The following is a 27,764-nucleotide window of genomic DNA, read 5'->3' as shown; positions in this document are numbered from 1 at the left end:
AGCTTCCAAGGAGCAAAGCTTCAGGAATGGAAAATGAAGTGAAATCACTGGCAATCTGAGGTAGGAACTCAAGTCTGTAATGAAGTCTTTTTTTGCTAAAAGACAACATGGTGGAAATCTATTAGTATCAGCATTTCACCTTTCCTTCTAGTCAATATCAGTGACTCAAGAAAATTACCTTCAGAGCCCCGTGGAGTAGTATGCTGATTACCATAGGACCAATCTCGTGAAGATGGTGGTTTTACAGCCAGATTCCGTTACAGAATCAGATATATTCACCAAAGAAAGCATCTTGACTTGATTGTTGAGGCACTTCAGACTTGTTTATTGAGAGAAGTCAAACAAAATTTTTGCAGGACAGGCTGAAATAATACTTGAACTGAGCCTGCATACGTCTAAGATGACAATTTGTACACACGGTCACATACAAACGAAACAGATGGCCTGGAATTAGTAGCAAAATTTCCGAAGCACTCAAAAGTAAAATACTGTCAGGGTCAGGAAGGACTGACAGAATACAATATAATTTCATGATTTCCAGTCTTTAAACTAAGACTACATTTACTTTTCGTCATGAAAACATTATTATGAAACACGGGGTTATCAAAATTGGCTTGCATGGAAGGCTATCAATGGTTTGGAGACAAACAAAACATTCTGAATATTCTTTCCTGCTTCTAGCAGAAGGCCCATTTATCTTCCCTACTTAACATTCCCTTGCACAACACCTGATACATTTGCACAGAACCTCCAAGCAGGCAGTAATGAGCAAAATACTGGAATAGGTCAGAAAAAAATGGGGAAAAGGGTACTGCAGATGTATTTTTCAGTCTCCTTACTACTGTCAGCTGCAGGGGGAGTGGGCTGCTCTAATTCCTTTGCTATAAACAATCTAATTTAGAGAAAATGTCTATCAGTGACATCTAGGTTGAAACAATACAGTTTTTCCAGCTAAACTGAGTCACCACAGCAACAAAAGAGCTTGCTTAAGACTCTTAGGACTGCAGATTGGATGGGTTTTATTTTGCTTGTTTTATCAGCATGCAGATATATGTGTCATCTGGCGTCTTCCCCTCATCCTTCAACAGAAGTGCAGGAGATAAGTATGCCTCCCTCTCCATTATACGGACATAGGACTGTAGCAGTATTTAGCACTGCCTTTCTAAACCTAAGCTTACAGACTCCTTCAGACCAAAATAAGAAGCCTCCTTCTTTCTTTTTAATGGGTGGTAAAAGATTTTTTTCCTAAGGCCTCTAGAACTAGCAGGATGATATCTTCCCTGAAGCTTTCTGCAAGAGTGGTCTCTGAAATTGTCCTCATATTGTACTGTTTAGCCAGCTGTGCTTGATTTTCAGGAAAGATTTGTAGAGGCAAAATCTGTCACCCATTCTAGAATGGAGAAACCCTGCTCCTTCCCCATCTCCAAGACAGAAGACTTCTCACATTTTCTACTTTTTAAGAAGGGTGAAGGTGAGGAAAAGAGAAAAAAAATATTCCAAAGGATCATAGACTATGCCTCATATCAGACTTCTGAAGTTCCACCTGAAGCTGAACAGCTGAGAGGAACTGATAAACGGAAGCCCATAACATGACTTGTGTTCTTGACATGACAGGTACTCTCAACATAGTAATTTGGCAAAAACCCAAAAGTCTCAGAGCTCAAGTGTTTGAGGCACACACATACCCACAACAGACACACATAAACAAGTAGTCAAACCAACAGAAGAAGTTTCTAAATTAGAACTATTCATGGAAATAAAATACATGCAATTGACCTCCTACCTGCGAGAGGGTGAGAAGTTATGTTTGTGAGTGGTTGACTTGGCTGGAGCTCGGGAGGTCTGTCTTCGCCTTGCAGCAGGTGGTGAATACTCCCTGGAAGGGGAAGAATTACTGCCAGAATGATCTGCAGGACTAGGAGAACGCTTCTGTCTATGGGAGCTTTCAGAGGGATCCCTGGGAAACATAAACAGCAGGTTGTTTAACAGGTGTAATACGGCATTAGTACATTTCTAAGAAATTACAAACAACTTCAAGACAGAACCTGTTCTTACAAGATCAAGAACTATCTTAGAGTCATTTGTTCCATCTAGAATTTCACATATGAAATTACTTTAATCTAGCAAAACTTAAGAGTGCAAGATATACACTAAAGTTCTTGCTAATCACTGGACTGTAAAATACAAAACTAGAACATGTAAAACCAAAAATACAGTCTTTTAACTTTACCTAATATTTAATGTGGCCGTGAAATGGAATCCCTATCAATGGAGAATTATCTTGCAACCCTATTTAAAAAATTCTGTAATGTCAGAACTTTATTTAAGAAGCCTCAAGCTCACAGACATTTTCAAACACTCACCACAGTTGCAAATGGATGAGAGATCTGTCGGAACCTTCAACTATTTCACTTACTGTACACCATGAAGATTTGACATTATTTCTTAGTTATTATTATTCTTCTTTAGGAAAAAAGACACAAAAATCCAACACTGAAATAAAAGGCTGTAGTCACTACAGCAATATCCGATTATAGTACGATAAGCCAAGTACTCTTAGTCCTTTCATCAGCACTACCTAGAATGTTCTTTTCTACTGCTTATGACCTCCTTCCAGTAACGGAGTGTTAAAGCATGAGGAAATAATATATTTTAAAGTATGGTGTAACTTATTTAATCAATTAAAAATACACAGTTCAGCAGTCTTCCACTCCTTAGTCTTCACTATACATTAGAAAGCAAACCCATATACCAACACATACCCTATTTTCATCAAGGGAATACAGGACTTAAAAATGACGATGATCTATTTTTCAACTTAAATAGATGCTTATGCTTCAGAAAATAATGGGAATAGTCATAGTAATCCACCATTTGAGAGAGAGATAGAGAGAGATAAGCAAAAGTGAAGTAATGCTAAAATGGCAGTAGTCTTTGACTGCTACAGAAATACTTTTAACTTACTGATTAGGGAGAGTTTAAACATGCCACTGCCAATTTAGAAAGATATTAGTCCTCTAAAGATTTCAGAAAAGCAGGCAAGTGGACAAGTGAACGACTCTGATAAAGATTTTGGCAAATGAATTGCTCCATTGGTGAAGGTCCAGCTTCCTGAGAAGTAGTGAATCTCTCAAAAGGGCACTTTACAAGCTTACTAAGTTATGTAATTAAGCCTACCAATCTGATAGTTCTAGTCTATCAATCTACCTAACGCATGTAAAGTATTTAATGAGTATTGAAAAAGTTCTTGGCAGAGCAGGTATAAACCCCTTATTATTCAGTGTTTAAAAAAATAACCTGAAAAGCAAGGTTACGTTAACGTTAGAAGCTAATAAAGCAATATAACTTACCTCTGCTTCTCTTTTTTCTCCTTGTGCCTTTCAAAGTCACGCCCTCTCTCTTTGACCTCCCTTGTCTTTTCTTCTGAACGTTCTTTCGCTTTATGTTTTTCTTTGTGTTTTTTCCCCAGGGGAGTTTCCTCTTGTACCGGAGGAGGAGGACTAGGGGTACGAGGACCCTTCTTTTTACTCTGGTTACTTTTAGAACTCCTAGAGATAAATTAACAGCAGGGGTGGGGGCAAAATGAAGGACTGTCAACTATTTCAAGTAATTATTTCTCCAGTATTGGCAGGAAAGTTACAATGTAAAGGACCTTGGAGCTTTTATGATAGGAATCACCACTCCATTAGCACCGAGTGTTCAGTAACTGTACGTGACTGAAGGGTAAATGCAGACGGTAAAAACTCACACTGAGTTCTTCCATTTAAAACCTTTATTTCTAAAGCAAGTGAACAAAAATAGGAATTGCTCCTGTTCAGACAGAACTAGTGTTCAAACTCAAAATGCCCTTGCATGAACTGCACACATCAGAGGACCAGAACTCTGCAGAGTTGCCTGTTCAGACTCCTGTTTCTGCAATGCAATACCCCAATCATATGCACAAAATGACTTGAAAAAAATCATGTCTTCTTTTTAACGTTAGCTACCTGACACAGGATAGAGCATCCAAATATTTTTGAATATGCATCTCACAATATGAAATAGTATACATCTTTCCATATAAACTACCGCTGACATAAACCCTATAAACCAGATTTCACTGCATGCTGAATGTCAGTAGCATTCTAGCCCATGCTGTACACTCATGCAGCAGGCACAACATAGTTTTGCACCTATTTTAAAGGGTTTTTTTACTTAGCAAATACAAAAGTGTCTGCTGACACTGCTACAGTACTTACTTTCCTATCTAAAAGCTGCAAGCAGTGATTGAAAAGGTCCTGCAGCCAGCAAGAATTATAAACAGGTTTTGGAGATTGACCTTTTCTGGCAAGGTGCCCAGTTTCAACTTCCTGTGATTTTCACATACCTGGGCCTTACCTTTCCACCCCACCCCACATCCTCCACTTCTTTTCCCTTCCTAAATTCTGAGAAATTCCCTGCCTTGAAAGTCAAACATTATTTCCTGAACATCAATATGCAATACCAAAAGAATGTGCAGTCAATCAAGTTTTAAACATTTTACTTCAGTCTACAGGAGCTACTTCACAGGTTGAAGCATCTCAAATAAAACTGCTTCCCACTTTGTAATGGTTTGTATTTCCTTATCGCCTGCCAGACTCTAGATACTCGAAAAGACCTGCTTGTAAACCATGAAATCAATCAACTGACAACTACATGCATCTAACAATTTTTTGCATAAGATGATTCAGAGTGCACAATTTAGAGACCTTCCCCTAAAGTTATTTAATCAAAGGCCTGAAAGCAAGGAAAATTAAAAACCATATTAATTATGAAAACCCCAATAATAAAAATCCACACCATTCTGTTCTTTCTCACAAGATACATCGACATACTGACCTTTGCTGATCCAAAAGTGGGGAAGACACAGTAGATGCTTTCTTTTCTTTCTTACTAGCCGAAGATGATTTGGGACTGGATCTTCGTTTTGGAGATTTGCTAGACTTTCTTGGTGATGGTGATAATTTAGATCTAACCACCTCTGGAGAAATCTTGAGGAAAAGAATATATTAACTGGTAAGATACTGATGCTCAAAAGCTTAACTGTATGTTGATATGTGTGTCAAATACGTAAATTCAGTATCATCCCACATCCGAGATCTTAACCATGTACACATCTACCTCAAATAAAGCAACCACACTGTTTTCAAAGAACACCATAAAGGGAAGACAACAGGAAAATGGTGGGGGAAGAGAAGATGCACTCTGTAATACATTACAAAAACTGTTACTACAAGTTTAAAATCAGTACTTTCCCATATAGCACTCAAGTTTGAAAAAGAAAGAATTCCTTTCAGGGTTTTGGTTTTGTGGTTTGTTTTGTTTGTTTTTTTTTACATCTTCACCAAAATGTCAGGGTTTCTAACACTTACAGCTTTGCCTTTGTCACTCTACTCTGTTACTACAAGACATGTTGGAAAAGCAGCTTGGCAAATGGCTTGTGTTTTCTTCTACACATCTTCTCTGTTAAAGGTTAGCTTTTTATCATTAAAATGCATTAAATCCTACTCATTTAATAGCTAACTTCATAAAAAGAAAACTTGGTTATGGTGCTGAATGACTGTCCGAATACTCACAACTAATATCCAAGTCACATACTAAGTTATACACCTACATACTTGCTACTATGTAACACAATAGCACATTGGTAGCCCAGGAAGCTCAAGTCTTCCAGGAAACAATTCTATGAAGCAGCTGATGACTTATTATTTTAATTTCACATTTACGTAATACAAACCTCTTTTTTAATGACTATTTCTTCTCGTTTCTCCATGTTTTCCTGTTCCAATTTCATGAGTTCTCTCTGAATCTTTTGGCGCTTCATTTCCAAAGACAGCTCATGATCATAATCATAATTAACATCTCCATTATCAGAGTCTTTATTTAAAAAAAAGAAAATAATTAGTAAACAATTACATATGAAATAATAATATGTAGCATACTGGATACCAAGCATAAGTATTTCTGTGACTTTTAAGCAGTGTATGAATGGCTCAATGAAGCTAAGCGAATCTATTCTCTAATTATGTGTGTAAACCTGAAATAACTCCAGTTAGTAGTTCCATATAACCTGCAGTTAAATTCATAAGCTTCATTTAAAAAAACACCTTAACTTTTTTCAGAGACCTGCATCAGTTATTAAAGCTGAGGTAGCAAGGGAAACCCAGGAAACCATTTATTTATATTTAAATAACAAAAAAAAAATAGGAGTGTGTCTTCATAAAGATCAAAAATATGTAGAGCACTATTTAATTGGGAAATCTCACATGGAACAGGTTTAAATACTGATGCTTGATACTAAAGAATTTTGTTTAACAGAGCATCCCACAAATCAATTGATACACTTGATTACATCTACAAATTGATTTTAAAATAAAAGAGGTCTGTATGACCTCTTTCACTGGATAAATGCATATCTTAAGAGTTTATTTCTGGTTTTACAACGTTATTACTGTTTGGTTTTCACATCAGAAAAGGTGATTATTTCACTTACTTCATTAAGTCATGGCTAGCTAATACCATACGCTTCAAGCCTTGAAATCTTACTGAAAATTACAGCAGTTTTACTCACCCTGTTTACATGTATTTTGTTAATGGTTATTTAAGTCATGCTCAAAAAACACTTCAGGAAAATAACTGTCAGAGAAAAGATGACTTCATTAAAAAGTCATTAGCTTTCACTCCCCTTCCTACACACAGGAACTATATAAAAGGTTTTGCAATAACTAAACTGAAGTCTACAAATTCCATTTATATGTCACAAATGCACGGGAACAGCTTATAGGGAGGTACATTTCCTAACAACATAGGTTCTTTCCCAGACCATCTGTCTGCTTACATAGCACTCACTAGAACTTTAAGAGACAGTAATTCTACTTTATCCACATACCTATGATTAACACGATTTTGAAAAAAAACCATAATCCTCAAGTTGAAAGCCTCAGTGTCTAAGAGTTAAGACATTCATACTATATATTTAAATAGCACTTGAGGGTTTTATATTCCAAATTTTCTTTTTACTTCAATTTTATTTCCATGCATACATATCATAGGTCAACGCTTCTTAAATCACGCTGAACACAAAATTTAGAAAGGAATGAAAATATATTATGGCTACTTTTCTGTTCGTGTATTGTGCTTAAGATACAGCAAAACAGTATTCACGATACTTATAGCCCATACTACAGAAAAGCTACCTACTTAATGAGATCTACCGAGGAGCTCCATTCCACAAACAACTTGTAAATACTTTCTTGCAAATACATTCATTTGAACTGAATTCACACAGAATGTATCAGAATTCCCATCTTCTCTTGCAATATTGTAACTACTTCTGAAATACTGAACACTTAAACCAAACAAAAAACCACCCAAACAGAAACAACAGAAAGTAATGCAAGATTCTTGTTCTCCTTCAAGTGTTTTCAGAATATAACTAGTTCAATTTTATCTTCAGCTGTTGTTATTCTCATGAAACCCTTGTTAATGAGACAGGTCACATCATTACAAATTATGCAACAAAAACCTGCTGACTTTTTAATTCAAAGAAGCTATGCTCTCTCCTCAGACTGACCAGTTTCAAAAGTACTTTGGATGTAATGTGGATTCAACTAGTGATCTAAATGTGAAAGGTTCAGCCACTGAGTAGCCTATGGCCAAGTTCCTTGTTGTCCCAGGAATAAAGAAAAAAAAAAAGCTTATGTTTTTAAAATAAGTTGGTTTTACCACTCTAACAGTCCAACTCAGATTGCTCCTTTGCTCTCCTCCAAAAATAAACATTAATGGCTACAGTGTAATAGTGTTCAAGACACCAAATCTTCAGGCATTCTGCTTTACACACAGCTCAGTAATCTTGCAATTCTTTGAGCTGTAGGAGGACTCCTAGTTTAATTATACTTACCTTCTCTATTTGTTTCCCAATCCCCATTTTCCTCTTCACTTTCTGGTGTTCTCTCCTTCGTAATTTTGATATCCTCCTTTTCTCTATGTCTTCCTCGTGAAGACTCTTTCTATAAAGGGAAAAATGCTGCATTAGAGTAAACAACTTTATTTTAAGAGAAGCCTGAAGAAGCAGGTATGTTTTACATGGTATTTTGGCTGTTTCTTTTTTATAGTATAAAAAGCATTTTCCCCTTTAGGCTGTTGAACAAATACCTTCTTAAATAAGCAGAGATTCCACAGGCAACATGTTCTAATGCAATTTCATATAATCAATATGCAAATAGCAGATGGGGAAAAGAGAAGAGAGTATTCATAAGAGGGTTTAAAGGCAGGGCAAGAATCAAGCATGTATCAGAGAATAAAGTTTAAAACAGGAACTGAAAGAACAGAGCAGGTTCTTGAGACCAGAAGTTTAATGAACTTTGAAGAGTATAATTTTAACAGCCTGGGTAAGAGTTCTCAGCTGTAAGTAAGAATATTTATTGGCAATGCAGATGAGCCTCAGAAGCTGAGCTGTTTAACTCTCCAAGGATTAAGAAGGGGGGTGGGGGGGAATAATGAAAAAAAAACACCCACAGAGACCCTTGGCTGGCAGAAGGAAGGGGAAAAACATCTAAAGCAACACACTGGAATCAAGTTTTGTTGATAGCTTTATATTTGACCTTTCACTGTCCCCAAGCTATTAGACAAGTCTAGCTATTGCAATAGCACCCATTTTGCATGTGGCAGATGGTCCCACAGACACCTGAGGAAGCCAGAGACTATTATTACAGGAAAGAAGATAATTTCAAAAGGCAACTGAACCTGTGCTGCTCTTCTCCCCCTGCTAAATTCCAGTAGTAAAGCTGCACAACTGCATCATTGCCTCTGCTGAAGTGACATTCTCAAAATAATCAACCTAAGCTCAAGTGGAGTACAGGGCAAAGTTTTTCCACTATTTGCGGGGTGGGGTAGGGAAGAACATTCAAGCTTAGCAGTATCTCGGGTTTATTTATTAAGTAGGAAATCAGAAAGAGCAAACAATGAAAGTCTGTCCCATATCCCTTTCGTTCTCACCTCCCATAGTGCCTTCTTTTTGGGATTCGTCAGTGTTGGTATGTAGGAACCTTTGGGTTTATGCCAAGAAAAGGAGATGCCTGAAAATGTCACTACCTATTCCTTAATGGGAGTTAGATCTTGAGTAAAATTAAATCCTTAACATCACCTTAGAAATTCAGTAAGGAAATAACATTGTGGATAGTCACTCCCAAATGAGTAAAATTCAACTATTCCTTTTTATTCACTAACAATGTTAAAATCTTATCTCTAGTGTAATGGCGTAAACGATGACAGAACAAGTACTGCAATTATTTTACCTAGTGAACTAAACCAGATGCTTCAATGCACAGTTATCTTCAAGCTTCTCATCTTGATACATTCAGTATATCATATTCAAAACTTTAGAAAGTTTGGAAAAAACTGACCAGTTGCTACGTAACATGAAGGAACTTCACATTAAAGAACTAATTTGTGTCATGTTTAATTTAAAGCAGCTTGCAGAATAAGGAAAAAAAAAAGTTATTTTTTTCTCCATTTCATGACAGGATCTCTAAAATGTTGCATGAGATCCTAACCTATCAAGTCATGTTTGTTGCTCAGACAAGTCTACACATCAACTAAGCCATCACCACAATAAAGGCATTTCAGTCTAAGAGCAAGAATTGTACTACACTTTAAAGCACACCGCTTTACCAGAAAATTACTTAGATCTGCAAATCTGTAACTTTATCAACAAGCCTCTCCTCTAACCATTTTTTTTTAAGAGTATCTTTATTTTTCTAGACTGCCCTCCTCGAAGGCTGCATCTGTTCTATTAAACTGTGTACTGCTATATACTCCAACTCATTCCTAGAATATAAACAACTTCTTAAACACAAATACTAGTTTCTATTAATTCAACACTATTTGTTACTAGCAAACTGAAATACACGTTAGGACATCCTCTATATACTGATTTAAAAAAAACCTTCTCAAAGCCAGTTCCCCAAATAAGTTGTTAGCAGAGAATGTGCAGGTAAGACAGAATGCTTCAAGACCAATTTAATAACCCATGTTAAAAATACTGCGCAGCCTGTACGTATCTCGCCTATTCTCCAGACTTAGAACCAACCACAAGCATCCTGAAACAGCCTGTATTTTCTCCTTTCAATGGAGAGATTCAGTAGTGGCACAATCATACTTCTGCAGAACTGAGAACAAAAACATCTATGAAAAGATTTTTATTGCATTACTGAATATAGGGGAAAGGAATAGACAATTTTCATACAAGCATGCTATTTTACAAGTCAAGACAACTTGATCCGAGCCCATTCATACACTAAATCACTTCAGTTTAGTTATCAAGAAAAAAGATCCTGGTAATATTGCATCTTGAAAAACAAATCTCAGTTTAGAAATTGAGTATATTTTCCTGGGGCAAGTAAATGAAGAACTTAAGTTATGATGGTTTAGAAGTCATATTTGAATTTTCTCTTTGAAAAATCTTCAACATATTCCTTTTATTGTACTTGTTCCACTTAGAACACATTTAATCCCCTCGTACTATGGGGAGTAATTTTTCCTTCATATCCTTACACAGGCTTTTTTTTGCCTCTCCCTTAATAAGCCAAGAATAATATAAGACAAGCTCCTAAAGGCCAATAGCATGTCTTTCACTTGCACTTGGAAGATGCTGTATCCACTTCAGACTCTAAAAAGTGCCACTTACTAGATGAGAAACAATGAACTTTCATAATATAATTTTTTACTGAAAAAAACACTGTAGATTGTCCTAAGAGTAAACAACAACTTAGTAGACTTTGTCTATGCTGTTTTCAGGTATGTGCTCACAGTTAAACTATTTACATGTGCTGGATAGATGATTACAGTTTCATGTTGACATTCAGGAGAAATGCTACTTAAGATCAAGAAGTGCTATTTTGCCAACACCAACGGAGAGAATATTTGTAAGACTCTTACAGCCTACAATTCTTAGAAGGCAGAAGCTTCAGTTTCAGCCTTAGTACATGTACACACAGCAGCAATATTAACTAACTCAAAGGCACAGCTTCCTTTAAATCTAGAACGAGCTATCATGTATTGCAGCTAGAATCTTTTGGGCAAGCACAAAACTATTTTACTCTAGGTATAACATCTTTATAGCGTAAGCTACTACCACCCTACACAAACATAGAAGAAAATTGACCTGAAGTTTCCCTGAAATGGGCAGGTATTGTTTCCATTTCAGAGATGCAAGACAATGCTGACTATCCATTTCCAGTGGAGATACTCAAAAGCCACAGTGACAAAACCCACAGACATGGAACAAGTGGTAAAGATTCCTTACAAAAACCTTTCCTAAATGTACATTACATTCAAGTTCTTCCCACTGTTTCTCCCAAATCACACACAACTCCCAGGTAATACTTCATATACTGCAATGTAACTGTCTTCTCATAATATGGAGAAAAACGCAACATAAAAATTTCTGACTAAACACAATAAAGGCAGTAACCTTATCTAATTATTTGCATAATAATTGATATACTAACATACAGTGCTGAAATAATTCTGAATACAGATCTGAGATTCACAGAAACAACTGAGTTCAATGTAGTTGTCCACGTAACGCAGCATATTCCCTCTGAAAATAACAATACAAGATGTGAAGAAATAATAAGGGATATAGTCTACAAGCTGTCCATATAGGAAATTTCTAACTAAATATATACAGATTGTACTAGTTATGTTTCCAAAAACCAAGAAATCTCTTCTAAAAATATTTTATATTAGTTACACTGTCTCAACTTTTTGTGGAACCTATTCAGGTTTTTGACTGTATCTTCTGGCAATCAGGCAGAATTGTCATGTATAACATAAAGAGCATTTCACCTTGTCATTCTCAAATTTGCCACTCTTTCTACTACGATAAAGTATGAATATGACGCATCTAATTTACATTCTCTCAACCACACATTACATACATTTGCCACATGTCCTTTCTTCTCTGCAGTCTCTTTCTCACCTCCTTGCCCACTTCAAAAAGACCTTCAACTGTATTCTCTTGCACACAGGTGATCACAACCAACCAGCATTTCAAATAAAACAGGACCATGAATTTCTACAGCATAATATTGATCTAATTTCATTTTTATATACCTGAGTGTTTGCTTCTGCAGCTGTGACTGCACTTTGAACAGATGGTTTCATTGAGCTGTCCACAATAACTTCTTTTTCTACTGGATAGTTTCAGTTACTTTTAAAATATTCATTCATGATTTTTTGTTTTAAATGCTTTCTTCATTGTGCATTACCTTGCACTTGCCAACAGCAAGTTTCATCTGCCATTGCTGGAAACTATCTTTCCCCAACCCCTATGGCATTCCTCAGACTTCAGTAATCTCAACTACTGTTTTCATATCTTCTGCAAAGTTTGGCATTTGGGATGTCCAAAAGTTTTTCAAGATTCTTAAAAAGTTATAGGTCTTTAGATAAGCACCACAGCATCCTCTGTAACTTCATCATTTGAAAATAATCTAAAATTTTCCCCTTAGCTGGCTGATAAGCCCGACAATATTATACCTGCTATTCTGACTACCTACACACCCCCAAAAACCTTGCTTCAAAAGCAGCTATTTAAGTTTCACCTGTATCAGACAGTTCTCTTAGCCACTACCCTCTATTAAAGTTTCAGGCTAGTAGACTGGTGAAGCACAAACTTTGTCTGAAGGAACAGTGCTGCTTTTTTTTAAAAAAAAAACAACCCACAATTATGAAACTTTTTATTGAACAAGCTACTTGTTATTTCAAAACAAAGTTAAGATTTATTATCCAGCTCCTCTGTTATCCCAAAAGCTTTAACAAGAGATGGAAACATCAGATACTACATCTCCACCATAGTAGTAGCTGTAACAGTGGAGCAAGATCTATGTTAACAGTTCAGTCACTTCGGTCTTCTGTTTGCTTAGATAGCCTGGTTCTTTGCAATGCCAACTTCTGACGACTGCCCCTCTTCATCTACTTTTTCCAGAATATTTCCTTTGGATAGCCCGTATTTTGAGAGTTGCCTCCGCACAAATAATACAAAAGCTCAGTGGTTTCCTCAGCCTTGTTTTATGAGATTCAAGCAAAGCATTTTTTTTCCTCTGTAGCATGCTTATCCTGTAAATACTTATTTGGTACTTGAACAGACCCACTAATTCTTCAATTCCTTTTGATTCCTGCTTCCAGTTTCACCTTTACTTGGGATTTAGTTGTTTAAGAGTATTTTTTTATTACATTAATAGAACACTATAAAAAGCAGGGTTAACTAACCAAAAGTAAGAATTACATCAAAATTAGAGTTGTACCAGGACAGAAAAAGTTACAGTGAATTTTTAATAACGGTTGGAAAAAACACTTTTCCCACCAACCACGTACTCAATAACTGAACAGTTTATTCAAACTATTAGAAAATAAAAGGAACACATTCAAGAGTAAAAAGATTGAAAGTTTACACAAATTAACAGCAACTGAAAACATGATTGGAAGGTAAGCCATTCTGTTAATTTAATGATAACAGCTGCTGTTGATTTCTTTACACCTGATAAAAATCCAGTTTACACAGCAAGTAGGAACCGACCGAGGAAAAAAAAAATGCTGTTAATACCTGCAGAAGCAAAACCGATTTTTCACAAATAAAAACTTGTCATCATTATTCATATGAAGATGGTCTTAAAAAACATGACACAGGAATAACTGGTTCTATTGTTACACAGGTGCAGGGTCACACTACAAGCTTCTGCCCCTATTTTTTTGTAACAAAAGGAACAGATAACACAAATTAAAAATAAGTTAACTTCTGATATTTGAGGGGTATAGGGCTGTAGAAGGATGATTAAAAAATGAGAACGATAACGAATGAATTTTATGCAAAATCCAAAAGTGAGCAGCTGGGATGCCTGATGAGTATGGGATGAGGGCAAAATGAACCAGCACAACAGTAACTGCATGGTCTCATCAAAAGCAAATTTGAGATGAATAACTGGAGTCGGGATGCATGTAAACAATGGACATGAATAAGTGTTGGGGGAAACAGTGGATGATTGGAACAACAGTTAATACACTTTCTTGGTAATAATCAAAGAGTCTGCACTGTTATTAAATACCTGTTTATCAGTGTTTAGAACATATCTTAGTCTGCTGGATTTATAAAATCTTTGGGAACCAAAAGACCAGAAAGTGCTATAAAATTGCAAAATAATACAATCATTAAGACACTTCATAATAAACATGCCACACGCTATGTACAAAATGATCAGTCCATTAAAACATTTTAAACATTACAAGTCACCACAATCAGGTTTCTAGGACACACTGCCCAACTGCTACTGAGGGATTCTGGAGTTCTGCAAACTCCATTCTTACCCTAACAGGAGAGGATGATTCCTCTGTACTTCGTTTCTGTGGCTCTGACTCAACATCTTGACGTTTGTTCTTCATTCTTTCCCGAAGATCTCCAGTGGGTCTTTCTGGCGACCTGTATAATACAGAAACATAATATAACCAGTTCTATGGGACTATTTTTAAAGGAATACAATCTGTCTTTTAATTATCTTTTTTATTAGTATATATAGAAAGATCTAAACCTCCCACCCAGAAACAAAGTGGATGAATAAAAAAAGATTCCATTTTAATGAGCTTAAGCGTTCTAAAAATAGAGCTCTTTCAGAACACCAGGAAGACTTGACTCTAAGAAGAGAAATTACTGCATGTATATATGGCATGACTCAGGAACTATAGATCAGCTTCAGGTGGTCCTATCCAGAACAAATCTTTTTCTGATCATCATGCAAATGTGTTTCACAAACACTCCTACCAAGTCTTTCAAGATATTCTTTACCCTTCTCCACATTCTAAGCTGCACCTATTTTTAATATATTTTTTAAAAAATATATACATATATATATACACACAATTAACACAGAGTCAAACTAGTGTAGACTAGCAGTGATAGTCACACAGAAGCACAACTCTGAATACAGATGAAGTCTGCAAGTGGAGATAACAGGATCTAGGTGCCATCCTCCCATGACCTTGCTGAGTGCCACAAAAAAACCTGTTGCAGGACTATGCACCAGAAAATCACTCTTGGAGGCCTCTTCCATTTTCCATCTTGCAGTAACATAATTATTTCATTATTTAATTAAAAAAATATTGCATTAACTCTACTCTAAAGTCACACAGCTAAGGTATATTTCCTGTAAAATGTATTACTGTGATGTGGAGAGGGGGAACATCTTACGCTACCACAAGACATCTATACAACTTTGTCACCTCTTACTATGGATTCACAAGTTCATTTACACTTATGCACTAAAAGAGAACAACCCTTGCATTCAAACTAGCTCCTAAGCAAAGGGGATGTACGAGCTGCTTCAAATGATCTTTCAGTTCAAGAAAGCAAATTTTCTCCTCATGTAAGTCTGGCTTGAACCTGAGTCTGGTATTTCTGTGATGACTGTTAGCCATAATTACAGATTCTTCTGTGAACTGGCTGTATGAAAGTACTGGATATGTACCTATCAGTTTACACTAAAGAATCAAAGAGATGCTGATGCTGCCTTAGTTGATTAGAAGAGTTATATATAATACTTAAGTAATGAAATTTACGTTTGTTGTTTTTCAGATTGAATTAGGGTTTCCATTTAGAAAGCGTTCTTTCTCCCACCCTTCTTCTGTCACATAATACACAAAGGGTAAACTGTCTTTCACAGCTTATGCATACAAAAACCTGAATTAGTATGATGTCATTTCCAACCTGTGCATTTTTGAAACAGTAACTGGTTTTCACTTCCTCCTTTGCAATGTTACCTATATTGAATCCTTTAAACTGCATCACATTGTTAAGTGTTTTAGGATCTAAGAAGAAAAAGACCAATGACTGCTCTCATTTTTAAATGCATTTCATTCTTCATATAGTTGTAAATACAGGTCAATCTAGATCAGAGGAAAGGTACAAAACAGTAGCGTGTTGCTCTTTTCAGCACTAAGGATCAAATAATATCCAGCATATAAAGCTAAACAAGTCATCTTCTTTGCACACATGATTATATCCTCTTTAAAGTGACTGGCTTTAGCAAAGGTATCTTTTTTTCCCCTCTTTCCATCTTAGAAAGAGAATTCCTTTGCATTACCAAAACTCTCTGAAGCATACCATCAGCTACCTAAAAAAATAAACTGTCCTTCAACATTAAAAAGGCAATTCAATGCCTTATTTTTTAATAATATTTCAGCTACGGCACAAAGGATTTGTATCTGTGAAACTGAAAGTTAATTTAACAGGCAAAAAGAATATAGATAATGTACTAGAAACACTGTTCCTCAAGAGGAGCAATTTCAGGAAAAAACCCAGTAGCTGAAGGAGAAAGCAAGAGAACTTATGCTGAATGCAGCTCATGTACTTTCTAAAGACATCTGATATTTTAATCTTTTTTTATTTTTTAAGTTATATGCTGGAGTGAAAAAGCAACCAAACTATTTCACCCTCCATTAATACTTATTTCAGTATGGGAAGGAAGAAAAAACCCATTTTGTTAAAACATTATTCAAATCTACTTAAAGATTACAAAAGTTATCAAAAAGAAACAAAAGATACAAAAGAAATCACAGAAATTAAAAAAGCTTCAGAGCTGGGGTTTGTTTGGGGTTTTTTTGTTTGGTTTTGTTGCTTTGGGTTTGCGGGGATTTTTCAGCTTTATGAGAACGCTGGAGCAAACTCATGGTAACCATCCTACCCTTCCTTACCCAAACACATCATAACCCCCCCAACTGTCTAATAAAGTAAGACTGAAAATTTGTCAAATGTTAAGAAATAACTACTCAGAAAGCTGTGAGCATTTTTTAGATACTTCAGAAAACAGTGCTTAATGCACTGAAAAACAAGCTGGTCTACTACCTGTAGTAGTAGGTACTGCTTTCTTTCAGGTGTACCACAGTTTTAATTTTTTACACAATGGCTTCTTTTCTACATAACTTTCCCTCTGCTTCCCCTCCAAAAGGGATCTTACGTTATTCCTGGTAAAATGCACACTGCTGAATTTCAACAGATAACTACAGTTTTACCTCTACAGTTTATGTGGTTAGACTGCAACTGGTAGAACCTTTCACACAAAAGGCTCCACAGTATTATCCCTGTACACTGAAAGAAGAAAACTTCTCAATGAAAAATTTCTCTTTTATGACTTAACATTCTGCGCTGGGCCCATCTTTTAAGTAAGGCCTAACATGCAAAATTTCGTAATTTGAAATTTTAGCAGTGCAGTTAAGTGATTTTAAACAGCAGCACTTTCTGCAACAGTTCAGTCCTCCATATTCAGTGGCTTGGTTAGGAAAACACACTTTCATACCAGCACCTCCATTTGCTTCTGTATCTCTTAGTGTCAGGAACAACCTACAAACAGGCACACATTACAACACACTTATCTGTGAATACCTGTGTTTATGTGCACACACACACGTGTGTATAGGCATTGACAATTACTGGTGTATAACATATGCATTATTATTGAATTTTTCAGTTTCCCACACAACAATATTTGAACCCTGCACAATCCACGTGTTATTACCTATTATTACTGCTGGTTTGTTTTCTAAATCCAGTGTAATGATCCAGAATGAAGAGGACTGGACAGGCTAACAGAGGGATGCTACGATGGCATAGATCCTTACAAAAGTATAAGGGTACCAAGCAGGAAGCTGCCAAGCAACTACCCAACAATCTACAAGTGGAGCAAGAGAGCAAAACTCCTTGTGCGATATCATGTTTATAGACAGCTCTTTCCTTGCTAGCTTCTCCTTACTTCAGATACTTGGAAGACTGGCATGCCTATTCTAAGTTCTTAATTATCCTCATCAGGAAAGCTTTATATGTAAAAACATGCTAGGTTTTATTTTTGTAACAGCAAGACTAAAATTCATGCTGACAGCATTAATGCTGAAACAGTGTTATAATGAAATTAGATTTAAGAGTCTTTTTCACACTTTAGAGTCAAGTTTTCCTACTGTCTGGTGATGTTCTGAACTCTGGAAGGCATTATGGTCAGATAAAACCATTAACAATGGCTTATTTCAGACAGGTATGGAATTGAAGGGCCAAGACAGAAAGGCAGCAAGACGTTCTTTGTCCTACCAAACTGCTTGCAAAGCAGACAAGAGACTTCACCAGCAGGCCTGGCTGAACTCCCAGATAATTTAACAAGGGTACTGCTTGAACCCAATTGATGTGGAAGCAACGTTAGCTTGGCTTGCAAGAAGCCAATAAAACTGCATTCAAAATACTGGGACAACATTTGTAAAACTCTCTGTAACGTTAAATGGCATGAAAATGCCAACATTTTATTATGTACATAAACCAGCTTTTTCTGTGCCTGGCCAAGAGCTATCAGTAGAAACTTCTAAAGACAAACACAGTTTTTTTCATTTGTCTGTTTTGGTTGGGGTTTTTTTTTGGTTGTTTTTTTGTGTGGGTGGTTTTTTGTTTGGTTTTTTGGTTGGTTTTTTTTTGGGGGGGGGCAGGGGGTGCAAGTAGGTAGGGGCTTCCACACCCTTTTTTTTTTTTAAGAACACCTTTATTAAATGCTGAATGTCAGGCAAATAAGCAGCAACATTTGTCGTTTGACTTTTTCATACAGTCCTAGTAAAAAAAAAAGTCAGCAATAAAATGAAGTAAATCAACATTACTCTTAAATGTCAGTGGTGACAGTGAAGCAGAAACACAGCTTTAATCATTAAAAGAAATGTCACTTTTCTTGCAATGACCAAGCAGAACTACAGACTGAGCGTTTCAAACATTGAAAGCCAGGAGAAAGTGACATTCTAACAGCTTTAAAATTTAATTTCTATCAGTAAATCACTCATTTTTCCCATTTGGAACACTCAGTACAGAACAGAATAAAATCTTTTCCACACCTAAAGAAACATTACACTCGGTGATATATTTTGTACCCCAGCTGCTACCACCCTAGAAGCAAAGAAAGATCAAACAAGCAAAGTCAAGATCATCCTCAGAGTATGCCACAGGAACAGGAAAAAGAACCAGAAACAGAACCCTAACCTCATGCCAACCTTCCTGTTGTTGCTTTATACTTTGATGCTTCAGTGTGCCCATCCATCATCTAGAGGTAACATTGACATTACTGTACCATTATGAAGCACAGCTGTTTGTAAAATGTGAAGCCTTCACACAGAGGTACTATGCTAAAACTGTACTATCTTGTCCTTTATAGCAAGAATATTACAAACTTACTGCCACATTTAGTTTCAGTTAAGTGTTACGCTACACAAAGGACAGTTGAAAAAAACATTTTAAAATTATAGTAACACACGAAGGGGCAGATAAAAAAATACTCTCTTCAGAAAAATGAAGTAGCTTTTTGGATCTCCTATGGTACAGGGTATTTGTTCTATATTTGAACAGATAAAGTCACAAAACTATGTTTTAAAGAGAAGTGTTTTCTCACAACAGGAGAGAAAGCATAGACAACTTATTCATCAAACAATATAGCGAAGGCAGAAGGGCTGCAAGTATGTGAGTACTGCTATAAGTAGCTTCAAAACAGCAATTTAGTAAAGGACAGAAAGGCATATCAGAAGCTGCAGTGACACTACGCAAAAAAAAAATTAAATTAAGGTACTTGAACTTCCCATTTTGAAGTAATATAAGAAATTAATCTGTATCCAGCGGACTCCATTTTATAAAGCTACATACACACAAAAATCCTGGGAAAACCCATGGCAAATTGCCAAATTAATTGTTTTGAGCAGCTTCACAATGCAATTGGTTATTGATGAAACATACCATTAGGCACACCACAGCATTTCACTTTAAAAAAAAAAAAAAACAAAAACAGAAGACATAGTTGCAAAAGCTATTTTCCTACAGCATGTGAAGAATTCAAAGTGAGTTCTTGATTTACCTTCTATAACTGCTGCTATAGCCTTTACCTCGTGGTGAAGGGCCATGTACGAATCTACATGTGTTCCCATAGAGGCAGTTGCCAGTCTTCAGCCAGTTACGGCACTGTGTCTAAGAGACAGACATTACTGGGTGAATTTCACACTCATTTCTGGAAATACCATTGGTGTGAGTGTGACAGAACAAACAAATGACTCCACATTAACTCCCATTTATCTGTAATTTCTGTCCACCAGTAATATAACTAATTAAAAAAATAATCAACAATGAGTATCAGGTCTGGCAGAGAAAAATTTAGGTTGGTGGAAATACTATTATATGTACAGTACTACTGCTCCTCTCCAGAAGCTGGGACAACACACTTTATTTGAAAATTCTAGTATTAGTATGTTGAACATCCATGTGTTAAGGAGTTCTTTTCACCTTTACTAACATCAGTGACATCTGAGTATTTGACACTTGTGAGCTACTCTTTCCCACCACCTAAATCCTGGAAAAGAAGATGCTGGGATGGGGAGGAAAAGAAGAACACTTTTACAACTCACCTCTGCAGTACTTCCAGTGCTGGGTCCAAGCCTTTCAAACACACTGGGTCTTCGGGATGTGCTATCGGATATGGTCTTGGTATTTTCCACTGTGACCTTCCTTCTAATTTTTGACATTTTGTACTACTTCAACCAAAAAAAAAAGCAAAACTGTAAAATCCTTCAGTTTGGGGCTATCGACACTGAACTCACATGAATAAAATAGTATGATAAACGTTGTAAGAGCTGCTGCAGAGGTGATGAAGAAAGAAAAAGAAGTCATAAATGAGTGAAATGTATCTAATAACAAGGAATGTCTCTGATTTAACTAGTCAGCTGAACATCAGTAATGATAATTTTTCATTTTGTTTTATGACCTGCTTTGGATTCTTCAGTTTCCCTTTGGGAAAGGTCATATGACATATCCATTTAGGTAGCAAACACCACAGAGAACAGATGCTTTCCTTCGTCATATATGTTTTGTACATGAACTCAAGTGACTTCAAGTGAAAAGAGCCTTTCATGTTACTTCACCAACCTCTCAGAAACAGGTTCTTGACTACAATGGCTCCCATTTTCAGAAACAAATCTCCAAAAATGAGAGCTTCATTTTTCTCCTCCTCAGTAGTATGTGACAACCTACTGAAAAACCACCTTGATATCATCCAGTCTGTGTTTGTTACTGGTTTGTATTCTATGACTATTTGGAATCACCCGAGTTTAGAAAAAAAAACAAAAACAACAAAAAACCCCACATCAGTGACACACTTCTCAAGTAACTCCTTTTCATTAATAAAAACAGATTTTAAAACAAATACAGTGTAAGTCTGATAAATAAGAAGTTGCAATTTATCTTGCCTGAGAAAGGAAGGAGTTACTGAATATAGAAAGTAAACCATTGGTGTTTGTTTTTTTTTTAAAAAAGGGAATATATATATTTAGCACTAGAGATAAGTTGTAGAAAAAGGGCAAAATAGGCTCCAAAAACTGTCCATTCTCAAAATGCTACTTCATCTACACAGAAATAAAATAATTTTGGGGAAATCTGCCAGTTGCTGGACTATTTAGATACAGCTCAAAAAAACCACCTCTTTGTCATATTGCAAAGTGCCATCACCCTAGAACTCTTTAGTCAATATAACTTGATTAGCTAAACACCAATCTCCTGCCCTACTGCTGTCTCTTCTGCTCCTACTCAAGTATCACTGCATTTAGAACACACACACTTAAGCTAGTTTCCCACACACAAAGAGGTTACAAATGGCAAAAAGCTCACCCATACAGTCAGAATAATACAAATTTAAACTAACACCCACCAGAGTGGACTAATACAAATTTGCACTGATCTAATGAGCAATATGTTCCCATAGCATTCAGACTGGAAGGTTCCATTCTATAGCAAAAAAATGTATAATGTATAAATGTGGACAAATGCACATAAAATGTAATACTGCTGTAACTTACATACTCGATACTTCAGTAACACCTGGTTTCTCTCTTGTACTTTGGTAAAACATCATTATCTGAATTCTGTGGTTACTTCAACAGGACCTCTCTGGAAGTCTTACACCTGTGCACTTTCTACAAATAAAACTCTGTGCTGAAGCTCTTGCTGAGCACTTTAGCTCCTTTATAAACAGAAGAAAGCAAGCTTACACTATGTACTTGAAAGATTTCTCAGCTCAGCTCTAGTGACTACTTCTCCAAGCATCGGATTATCTGAAGAATTTTATCTCATAAATGAGGTTCAGATAACCAAGACATTAACCAAGATGCTCAGAGAGGGTAGAAGTTAACCATGTGGTTTATACCAGACATTAAAAACAATGGTTAACATCAATTAGTGGAAGCACACAGTGAAACAGTAGAATTTGCCAGTAGTAAGAAATTATGTGGATTAGTAAAAATTGAGGAGAATAGAGATTTCTAGAAAGATCTAAATGAGTTAGAAAATTGAGTAATACAACAGCAGATGAAATGCAAATAAATATAATGTAATGCACACAAGGAAAAATTATTTTATCTAAATACTTTATGAGTTCAAATTAGTCCAGTCTTCTGAGAAAAATAATTAGGAGTCATTGTGGACAGCTCAATGTGCAGCAGTAGTTATAAAGTCTGACAGGATAAACCATTAAAGTTAGAAAGCAAAACAATACCACATCTCACCTAGCTGAGCACCCTTCCATTTCAGGATTGTTTCCCAATGCATTTCAGCAAAAACCCACTAAATTTCTGTTTTCATGCAGCTACACCCTTTAACAGAGGATACAAAAATCGACTGACATATGCAAAAGCATTTTTAATAAGACGATCATATACCAAATACTGATTTTGGGTTAAATATTTACAGTAAGAAAAGCCATATCTGAAACAAAAAGGGTTAGAAGAACGGCACTGGCAATGGCATAGGAAGAGGGTTCAACACACAAAGGACAGATAAAATGAATGCATCTAATATGTAAGTACAGTACACACTGACATGATAGCCGTATACAAATGCCGAAAATTTACATTCATTTTGCATCCTAATTTGAATGTCTTTTTATTTTCAAAGAAACAGAGGCAAAACATCTTTATGTTTTTAATGTTAGTTCTCACCCAGCAAATAGTAGCTTCTTGGAATTAACTTCTATAGGAAGTTATGATGATGATTAGGCTTAAAAGAATAGTTATAAATATGGAGAGGATAAAGGAGGTGACATCATCATAACTCAACAGATAATTTAATTCCGGCTACCAACTTCCCTATATTTTAGCTGATAATTTCCTGTAAGGAAATTAAGAGAACATCACCCAGCCCTGAATCTTCTAAGGTTTGTAAATACCCTTATTTTAAATAAATTAAAAACTTGGAATGTGAGACGAATAAATGTACTATTTCAAGAATTCTATCCCTACATTCTGGCTCATATCCACCAGTTTGTAACTAAGAACAGATACTTTATTAATACAGGAGATATTTCATGAGAAATTATTCTAAACAAACAAGAACTGCATGCTGCAGCTGCACAGCATATTTCTTTCTGTATGCACATATTACACATGAGGGTCCCACTCCTGCAACCAGAAGTGCATGAGATTTCACCGTTAAGTGAATACAGCTGTTTTACAGGCTGCAGGATAAGAGTCCAGACACATTATTCAGAGGCAAACTGAGGAATTCTCACTATGTCAAACATTACAACTGAGAGACTGTATCTAAAAATGTAATCAATCCCACTTTCATTTTTCAAAGACCAATCAAGTTGGAAACGTAAAGACTATTAAAACAATACTGCTGTTGAAATCTCGGATACATAATGGCAGTTTTATATCAGCCACGCTTCCTCGCTTATAAAGAAGTAGTGTGAAGGGCAAAAAATTTAAGTGAAATGTTTAATTTCCAAAGTTTTTCAGACCGCACACTAATGGATAATAAAGAACAATTTAAATGGAACATCCCATAAAAATTCCCATGATTTGCTCAATTCTCCCACATTTTCCTCATATGTTGCTTTACCCTTGATATATCACAGTCCTGCTATCAACCCCACACTGATGGCCAGGGCAATAATTTTCCTTTCCACCAAATGCTTGTGTCTCTGAACTACCACCTCCTTACCAAAGACTCAGATGGATTAGACAGAACTGAGTATCAGTATGGACTGAGCCTGAGCATTCATATTTCAACATTTCAAATAATTACTACCAAGATTTCTTTTATAAGAAGTTTCTAAGTAGAAAATTATGTACTTCTCTATTTCAGGTACCTGACATTGCATTGCTAAATCTACTTAGGGGCACTGAAGTTTCTACAACTTTTGCAACAGCTTACTACCACTAACTGAAATGAACATTGTATTCCTAAAAGAAATCTTAGCTAAGGCTTTAAGTGTAAGGTATCACTTTCCCGTACACAAATAAGATCCAGGGGAATCTTTAATAATAAATTTGGTATTTTAACACTACATTTACTTATTCACAGATGAATCAGATGAATTTTTTAATCGAGGTAACTTTTCCAGGGTGAGAGACAGTCTGTTAATGACACTAATTATACTACCATTTGAAGTAAAATATATCTTACTGTTACTTCACAAATAAATCTAAAATGTAGACAGACTTGAGAAAAGTGAGTATAACTAGTGGGCACTAACCAAGTAATTGGAATCAATGAAGTATGATATGATTGACACAATATCAGTGAAATTCTATATTTTTTTATTATCAGTACTCCTACATTTTGGTGTCAAGCATGCTTAATATTTTTCTTCAAGAGAAGTATGACATTACATAAGCCATGATCAAGAGAAACACATCTGAAACACCTGTTTTTCTGTTAGAAAAACTTAATCCAGTCCTCTGTAAAAAATAATCCTGCTTCTCCAGGAAAATTAGAAACTGAGATGTAACAGAACAAAAGCAAAGTTCACAAAAAACTGTAAGGAGATACAGATCTCTTTAAGAAGTCGAAGACATCACTAGTAAGCATGTCAATATCTGTGCATGCATATGTGCATACCACACACAGGCTAAACATTATGTCACTTACAAACCCCTACCTGTGAAGTGATAAATACGCTATTTAAAATAACAAGCAAAATTTTAAATTTAAAATCCTATGTAAGTTGAGATACAAACTGATTATAATGCTCTAGGATAAACTAAATTCCTGTGGACAACTAAATAACAGCTTAGAAAGAGGAAAATGTCAGCGCTTCCCTTCACTTTGCCAAATGAAGAGCTTTTACATGAAAAGGTTTTGTTTCTCATTACAAAGTTAATGTTTCCATGTCACAATACTAATACAGTAGTGATATCTGAAGGAGCTCCACAGGTTTACTACCTAAAAATAATGCTAAAAATACTAAAATACATTGTTAACCAACTTTAAAAAAAACAGTCAAATATTGGTTGCACACTTATGTGGTGTCAGTCTAGCACTCTTCAACTCACACAAAGAAGCCTGTATGACAGAAAACTAGAAGTTATTCCAAGTTTACTTCAACAACTCCGTGCTGTTAACCCATCACCACATTAACTTGTACCTATCCCTTGAATTTAACATATGCTATTTCTCCATTAGTAGTGATAAGCAACTGCTAATTATGTTTTCACAAGTATAAAATCATGATTGGCTTTCTACATGTAAATAAATAAATTAAACCATCAGGCCCTAGTATCACAAAAGAAAGTACACAGTATTCCATATCTTGTCTAACAAAGTCCTCATACTCAAAGAAGATGTTTCACCAGACTAAGTGACACAGTCTATGCAACTGGTGTGGACAGATCCAAGCTCACTCAGCCTTCATAACATGTATCCAAAAAAACCCTTGGTATCTCCAATCTGTAAATTGGATCACCACATTAGCATACTGTCACACTCCAGCAAGCATGCTGAGAAATGTGGTGCATCATCTCAGGCACAGCCACATATAGACACACTTCTAGTTTTCAGATACGTTCAGTTCATGGGCTGAGCTGTCCACTCCCATCTGCACAGAGGAATCGTAAGTATTTCACCATCAAAGCAAGATCCCTTTTAAGGTCCTGGCTGCTAATCCAGTATCTGTCAAAACCTGTTCTTCCGTCTTGCAGAAGGTTGACAAGAAATCAGTGCTGGAGTGATAATCCAGCAGAGAAGTCAAAGGTGAGGACCTAAGCGAACCACCCATAACAGTAACCCACTATGCCCAGTTTACAAGTTCTGGAAGGGATGGGAGTTAGCTGTAGCCACTATCTACAGAAATGGTGATGAGTGAATTTACACAAGTGAAATTAGTAGTTCCTCTAAGCGCATAAAGCAGAAACTATTTTACTGCCAGAAAGTGGGCCAAGAGCCTCATTGAAGTGGAAAAAAAAACCCCGAACAGGGAAGATCCGAGTATATGGGAGGTAGACTCCAGCGCGGCCGCCGACTGGCGGAACCGCACCCCAAGCAAACTGCCGGATGACCGGCACCTGCGCTGCGGCCCCGCGGCCGCCGGCGGGCCGCCCCTACGGCGCACCGCGCCGGGCGGGAACGCGGCCGCCTCGCAGCTCCGCTCCGAAGGCCGAGCGCCCCCGAGCCCCGCCGCCCCCGGGCAGGGACCGGATCGGACTCGCCCCGCCTCTCCTTCCCTCACGGCCTTCCCCTCCTCTCCCCTCCTCTCCCCTCCCCTCCCCCGCCCTCCGCGCCCCCGGCCGTACCGCCGCACTCACCTGCTCCTTCCGCTGCCGCGCCGCTCCCCGCCGCCTCCTCCGCCGCCGCCCGGGGCGGAGAGGGTGGGAGGGGGCGAGGGGGGAGTCCGTCCTCCCGGGCCTGACCGCGGAGCGACACGGAGAGGAAGACGAGGAGCGCCACCCGCTCCCGCAGCCGCACGGCACCCGCCGCTCCCGCCCTGCCCACGCGCGCCAGGGCCGCTGGGTAACCGCCGCCACCGCCGCGCGCACCCTTCCCGGCGGCCCTCGCGCCCCCCTGCCGCTGGTGATGACGTCACGGGGCGGAGGGCGGTGCTGGCGGGCCGGACGGAAGCGGCAGAGACGCCATGTTGGGGGGGGGGCGGGGAAGGCGGCCCGCGTGCGCCGCGGCAGGGCTGCCTGTTGGCGGGGGCTGCGGCGCCTCGCGGGGCTCCGGCCGGGCCGGCGTTCCCGGCAGCTCTGAGCGCCCCAGGCGGGTTTGCCAGCCCAGAGCCTCGGCCTAAGCCGGTCAGCGTTGTGGGGATGATAAAACTGTGCGGCTGAGGTGCGGGAAAGACTTACAGAACGGCTTGGGTCGGAAGGGACCGTTGAAGGTGATCCCGTCCAGCTGCCCTGTCGCAGGCAGGGACAGCTTCCATTAGCTGAGGTTGCTCAGAGCCCCGTCCAGCCTGGCCTCCAGCGTGTCCAGGGACAGGGCATCTGCCACCTCCCTGCGCAGCCCGTGCCAGAGTTTCACCACCCTCATCACAAAAAATGCCTTCCTTAGATCTAATCTAAATATTCCCTCTTCACTTTAAAACCGTTGCCCCTTTCCCTGGCACTACTGGTGCTTGGATTAGTCTTCAGGCCTTAACGTGCCATGCAGGCCTGTGGCTGCAGGGTAGATAACCCTGCCAGCCAACTGCGCAGCCTCCACCGGGTGCGGTGGTCTGGCCGCCTGCTGCCCTTTATCGATATGTGCAGCAAGAAGTTGTCAGGTGAACATCCTTTTTGTTTGACAGTGGAAACTATGAATAGGGTTGTTTTCTTGTAAGGAAGTCCTATAATAGTCCGAATGACCATAATTGGGGAATTTGTATGGATGGGATCTGGCCATCATGCTGCATGTCAGTCAGGGGCCCATTAGATGCTAGATCACCTGGAGG

General features: G+C 37.7%; 1 protein-coding gene across 4 annotated transcripts in view; it reads right to left on the bottom strand.

Moving 5' to 3' along the window:
• Positions 1-26,862, bottom strand: part of ZC3H13 (zinc finger CCCH-type containing 13) — a 48,146-nt gene extending 21,284 nt beyond the window's left edge. For 2 of the 4 annotated variants that reach the window (XM_040583923.1, XM_040583925.1), the window contains exons 1-9: positions 26,641-26,862; positions 20,476-20,601; positions 19,932-20,041; positions 14,383-14,494; positions 7,919-8,027; positions 5,756-5,895; positions 4,858-5,009; positions 3,351-3,548; positions 1,784-1,957 (exon numbers count right to left, since the gene is read on the bottom strand). In XM_040583923.1, coding sequence (XP_040439857.1) covers positions 1,784-1,957; positions 3,351-3,548; positions 4,858-5,009; positions 5,756-5,895; positions 7,919-8,027; positions 14,383-14,494; positions 19,932-20,041; positions 20,476-20,592 — 1,112 coding nt within the window. In that variant the 5' untranslated portion in view covers positions 20,593-20,601; positions 26,641-26,862. Of the gene's footprint in view, positions 1-1,783; positions 1,958-3,350; positions 3,549-4,857; positions 5,010-5,755; positions 5,896-7,918; positions 8,028-14,382; positions 14,495-19,931; positions 20,044-20,475; positions 20,602-26,640 lie in introns of those variants that run through there. The other 2 variants (XM_040583924.1, XM_040583926.1) reach the window with 2 other exon arrangements.
• Between the last annotated feature and the right edge of the window lie 902 nt (positions 26,863-27,764).

Source organism: Falco naumanni, chromosome 2 (assembly GCF_017639655.2).
Source record: "Falco naumanni isolate bFalNau1 chromosome 2, bFalNau1.pat, whole genome shotgun sequence".
NCBI lineage: Eukaryota > Metazoa > Chordata > Aves > Falconiformes > Falconidae > Falco > Falco naumanni.
The sequence above is the reverse complement of the archived record's forward strand: the minus strand, read 5'-3'. Positions and strand labels throughout refer to the sequence as shown.